Below are 6,224 nucleotides of genomic sequence, written 5' to 3' on the forward strand. Positions count from 1 at the left end.
AACGCATATAAATCACACAGAATGGAGTGTATTGAAAATCTGAAATAGCACAACGTTTCCTGTAAGGGGTAGGTTTAGGGTTGGTGTAGGGCAATAGCACATGCGGTTTTTACAGTATAAAAACCATTACGCCTATGGAGAGTCCCCATAAAACATGGAAACACAACACGTGTGTGTGTGTGTGTGTGTGTGTGTGTTTGTGAGAGAGTGTGTGTGTGTTTATTCTTAACAGAGTTTAAACACACACACAGCTGTTTGCACTGATGCCAGTCACTTGATTACTCTCTGTTTACTGCTTTAATATGCAATATATACTGAGTACTGTTATTTATGTGCCACCAAGTTTTTTACAGTTAACTAAAATTAAAACCTTAAAAAAAAAACTTTATTTCAGCTTTTTCCCAAGGAAACATTGTTCTAAAATAAGTAAAATTAAAACTGAAATAAAAATTAATAAAAACTATATAGACAGATAAAAAAATATATTTAAAAATCAAAAACACACAACAAAATGAACAAACTTTTTTTTTACAAAATTTACACTTAAAATATATTACTTTTGTCAGATAAATACATCATACTGGAAATGAAATGTCAAGTCTTAAGTAAATATCAATATCTCCTACTAAAATAAATGATTTTATGCATATAAAAATAAATTACTTAATATATATATACTGCACAATGCTAAAGCCATTGATTTCAAGTTGAAAAGCTTTTTATGTTTCATTCTTCATATACGATTCAAACTCTGAAACACACTTCATCTCAAGGCCTGATTAACGAGTCATTATTCGCATCGCTATGAAACGACCGCCGCCTAATTGCTATTTCTCCGAGTGCCAAAGTTATTAGACCACCAACCATTAAATGCGCAACCGCAAATTAATATTTAAACTTAAACATGCGAGGGAAGTTTAAGTAACTAATTTAATAATTTTCTCATTGGCGGCGGCGCGGATACATGCAAAATTTATTTGCACATGAATGTGGCTGTAATTATGTGCTAATTAGCATTGGGAAATGAGGTTTAATAATACAGGGACGCGTCTGAAATGCGTGTTTCTGTAAAGAAGTACGATTTGAAAAAACACAACATAATTAGACGCGACGTGCGTAATGAGCGGATGCCGCAAACGCAAACAGGTGAAGGTCAGGGAGAACGGATGAATCTCTCTAATTACCGCTGTGAACCGGCCGCCGCAAACGAGTTTGCATCTTAACTCGAGAATGAAAGAATAACGAGGTGTTATTAGCATGAGGGTCGTCACCTTTATAGGATATGAGGGGAATGTTTTAGCATTAGGCCAGAAGAAAGATTTGACCACATAAACAAGGATTAAAAATGACCAGTCTCTCGAAAATAAAAGCAAAACCATTATATTCATGAAGCTTCAGGTGAAATTAAATCAAACTGAAATAAAATAAAACATAAAAATTAAAAATTATTTTATTTCGGCTAGTTGCCAAGGCATCATTTCTCATTTTTGATTAGTTAAAATAAAATAAAATAAAATAAATTTAAATGCTATTACAGACATATTAAAAGAAGTTACAGGACTTTGGACCAACCGCGTTACAAAAACACAACAAAATTCTACAAATTTTAAAAAATAAAATGAAAACTATAAAAAAATCTAAAATTTAAAAAATATCAATTGTATTTCAATGCAGGGTTGTTTTAGTATGATTGAAATACTATTATAGTTTTTATTAATATTTTATTAATTTTATGTAGTTTTTATTAATGAATTTTATTTTCATATTTTGTTTCCATTTTAATTTTAGTTAATGTTTTAGTAATTTTGTTGTGTGTTTTTGGTAGTTTTTGGTTTTATTTATATATATGGGGATATGAGTATATATATATAAATATATATATATATATATATATATGAGTTTTTATTCATTTTTATTTCAGTTTTAGTTATTTTAGTACATTAAGTTAAACTAAGTTAAAATGAGAAATGTTGTTATACATTTTTTTATTTTATTTCAGTTAACCTTTATTTTATTTCAAGTAACCAAAATGTTTTGTTTCATTTGTTTGTTTGTTTGTTTGTTTGTTTTTTGTGCGTGTGTGTGTGTGTGTGTGGTTTTAATTTTAGTTTTAGTTTTAGTTAACTATAATAACCCTTTCTCAGTAATACTGATTAGAAAGTATTATACAAATCAGTCATTTGGTAATTTTGCACATGCTGAATAGTAAAAACCCTGAAATTATATTATAGTTAACTAAAACTTTAAAAAGAAAACCTACCTAATGAAAATTAAAAAACACACAGTAAAACTGTTCAGACTTCAACTAAAATTAAATTGAAAACAGAAAACAACAAATCTAATTCAAAATATTAACAAAACTGTAATAATATATCAGTGAAAGTTAAATAAGACTGTCAAAACATGAAGCTGTTAAATCTCATCATTTGTTTTGTTAATCAGGATGTTGCTAGAGACGGTTGTTGTTCTCTATGATGATGATGATGATGATGATGATGTTTTTGTCTCTTTAGCTGCCAGTACAGCCGTCTGGTCCAGAAACGGTCAGGGAGCCTCGTCCCCGAGTTACGAGCCGCCGCTGCACTCGCTGGTGAGAGATACAGACACAGAAACACAAACTCTGTTCCTACAAGATGAGATTGAAATGCTCCAAACATATAATGCAGTGATTGAGAGCTGAAGAAATAAAGGCTCCTCAGAAGATGTGAGATGTTCTGGAGGCTTGTGAAGATCATTCCTCCGCTGAGGAACAGTGAAAGTAAAGCTGCTGGAAACAAACGCTCCTCAAAAGATCCTGAGGATCAGATTTGTGACGCAGTGATTTTTCTAAAAAATGATTGATGGAGAATCATGTAATGTGTAACGCATTACTTTTAAATTTAGAAGGAAATATCTGAGTTACTTTTTTAAATGAGTAACTCCAGTTACTTTGTTTCCATGTCTTGAGTGACAGTTCTGGTGTTGCCATGGTGACAGAAATCAGGAGTGAGTGCAGAGCGTTGTGTGTGAACATGATGTAGAAAATTACATTTATTGTTAGCTTCCGGTTTTCGCTGTATCCCTTCTAGCCACAACCGCACGAGAGAGCCGCATGTTCAGAAAGCCATGTAAAATTAATGCAAGTTCAACTTTTAATAAACATGTCTCGAGACTTTATGGCGGTTTTTCTGCATCCCACTGCATCTCATGTTTTTAAATGAAAAAAGTACTCTTTGTGATTGGTTTTCGGTCCTTTGTATTAAACTATATGTACATACATGATGCTGTTTTGTTTCTAATTGTTTAAGCAATGTAATTAATTATATGTGACCCTGGAACACAAAACCAAGTGTCAATTTTTCGAAATTGAGATTTATACATCATCTGAAAGCTGAATAAATAAGTTAGGATAGGACAATATTTGGCCGAGATATTTGAAAATTGAAATCTGAGGGTGCAAAAAATCAAAATATTGAAAAAATCACCTTTAAAGTTGTCCAAATTAAGTTCTTAGCAATGCATATTACTAATCAAAACTGAAGTTTTGATATATTTACGGTAGGAAATTTACAAAATATATTCATGGAACATGATCTTTACTTAATATCCTAATGATATTTGGCATAAAAGAAAAATGTATAATTTTGACCCATACAATGTATTTTTGGCTATTGCTACAAATATACCCCAGCGACTTATGACTGCTTTTGTGCTCTAGGGTCACAAATATGGTTTATAAACATTATTTTAAACATTATGCACTTTTTTTTGAAAGATAGTAGTGTTATTTTATTGCTTTGAAGAAACGTGCATTAGTAATATTTTGCTCGATGCGCCCTCTTGTGGCCTCAAGAGAGAAGCCAAGAGCTTTTTTCCCCCCTAACAGAAATTATGCCTTTTAAATTTGAATATAATTTGAATATTGATGATATTTTAGTACAAAATTCGAATGTAGTTTTTCAGCCGTTTTGACAGCCCTAATGCAGTAGATTGAGTGTGAAACGGGTTTGATCATGCATGATTGTGTGTCTCTGTCCTGCAGCAGAGTCGTATCGAGGACAGGCTGGAGCGGCTGGACGATGCCATCCACGTGTTGCGCAGTCACGCGGTCGGTCCGTCCACAGCGATGCCCGGCGCTCACGCAGACATGCATGAACTGGTCACTCCGTCTCACTCTCACAACGGAGCCATGGGCGGCCTGAGCGCCGGATACAGCGGCGGACTGCTGCCCTCCAACAGACACTCGCTCATGGTAAGAGCCGCTGACCTCTGACCTCTGAGCTCCCGCCGTCTGGAGCCACTTCCTGCGGAGAGAGGATGTTCATGCGAGTCAAACATCTCTCTGTGTCTCTTCTTATTCGATCATTAGTGTCTAGATCAGCCTGTTTGGATTGACCCATCATGTGTGCAGCGCCACCTAGTTATTATACTTAAAACTAAAATCACCGAACTAATAACTAAAACCATAAAAAACATTGTCGTTACTAGAAATTAAATACATTTTAACTGAAATAAAATAAAATATTTAAAAACTGTAAATTTATTTCAGCTAGTTGACAAGGCAGCATTTTTTTGTTTTAGTGTTTAAATAAAAAATAATAAATAAAATCAATTATTTAAAAAAAAAACTATATAGACATATTAAAAAATTAAAAAACTAATAAAACTTGTATGATATTTCAGCTAGTTGCTCAGCAAGGAAACATTTATCATCTCTCAGTTATTATAACTTGATGTTAAAATAACTAAACCCGAAATAAGAATTAATAAAAAATTATATAGTTTTTATTATTTAAAAATTTTTACTTGAAATTAAATAAATATTAACTTATTTTGTTTCAGAAAGTTGCCAAGGCAATATTTCTCATTTTTGATTAAATAAAAAATACTACAAATCTATAAAACAATTGAACTGAAATAAAATAAAAAATGTTACCAACTTTTTTTTAAATTTCAGCTTATTGCCAAGGCAACATTTCTCATTTTGGTTTTAATGAAAAATAATAACAATGAATAAATAAAATATATTTTTAAAAACTATAAGAATATAAAAGCATAGACATTTCAGAATTTCAAGTAGTTTTTTTTTTATAATTTAAGGAGACATTTATGTAGATTAACTTGATATATAACTGAAATAAAAATTTATTATAAACAATATGGTTTTTATTATTTAATTTATTAATTTTACTGCAAAAAATTACATAAATACACAACAAAATTATTAAAACTTTAACTAAAATTAAAGTAAAAGCAGAAAATATAAAAATACAATCTAATTTAAAATATGAACAGTAACTATAATAGTATCTCAGTGATGCTAAAATAACACTGCCACCTACTGGTCAAAGGTTTAAGACCATTGTATTTGCGATAAAAATCATCATGCTTAATGACGTCACTGATGTGGTCCTGTAATGTCTAAGTGTTATTAGTTCAGGTTGTAGCAAAGAATTGTGGGTAGCGATGTTGGCTGTCCTCTGACTGTAAGTTAAGCAGCACAGAACTAAATACAGAGCGAGGGGGAGGACAAGACTTCAAAAGGAAGATGCTGGTAATATTTTCTACATTTAAGGCTTTTTTAAGACTTAAAAACAATCCATAAAGCTTCAAAACAGCTGGAGAGAATAAAGAACAGAAAGAGAATACATGAAGAAAAGAAGATATAATGCACGTCCGACACACAAGCACATTTATACATAAACCATTTCTGATGTGCTCATATCTTTTTATGTAGTCATCAGAACATGAATTGCATTAAAATGCATAAAAATGGGACTGAATTATTGAAAATGAATGTTTCGCACAGGCACATGCATGCATGTTCCTTAAGAAAATGCAAAAGTTGAGTTACTAAATGTTCTCAAACTCTATTTTTTAGGGTTCTTGTAGCTTAAAAGTGGCTCTTAAAAGAGTAAATATTCAGACTGATGTGTTTCTGATAAAGTGCTCTTTGTAAGGTCGTGTTTGTACATATTTCCAGTGTTAACGAGCAGTTTTTAATGACATAAATGAATAACGGCAGGCGTGGGTTTGCTCATGCGTTTGATTGGACGAGCTCTGCTGTTGATGAGGTCCTGAATCTCTGCTCAGTGTCTCACTGACGCTGCTGTTTATTTATTCACTTTCACCAGTGAGAGTGTGTGTGTGTGTGTGTGTGTGTGTGAGAGAGAGAGAGAGAGTGAGAGTGTGTGTGTGTGTGTGTGAGAGTGTGTGTGTGTGTGAGAGAGAGAGAGAGAGAGAGA

At 32.3% G+C, this 6,224-nt stretch overlaps 1 protein-coding gene across 1 annotated transcript in view; it reads left to right on the forward strand.

Annotated features, from left to right (window-relative positions):
- The window catches only part of tcf4 (transcription factor 4), a 181,739-nt gene that overhangs the window by 144,425 nt on the left and 31,090 nt on the right, over positions 1 to 6,224 (forward strand). The window contains exons 15-16 of the mRNA XM_016548957.1: positions 2,514 to 2,590; positions 4,022 to 4,231. Of these exons, the coding sequence (XP_016404443.1) occupies positions 2,514 to 2,590; positions 4,022 to 4,231 (287 nt within the window). The remainder of the gene's footprint in view (positions 1 to 2,513; positions 2,591 to 4,021; positions 4,232 to 6,224) is intronic.

This window comes from Sinocyclocheilus rhinocerous, unplaced genomic scaffold, assembly GCF_001515625.1.
Source record: "Sinocyclocheilus rhinocerous isolate Xijiao unplaced genomic scaffold, SAMN03320098_v1.1 scaffold824, whole genome shotgun sequence".
Taxonomy (NCBI): Eukaryota; Metazoa; Chordata; class Actinopteri; order Cypriniformes; family Cyprinidae; genus Sinocyclocheilus; species Sinocyclocheilus rhinocerous.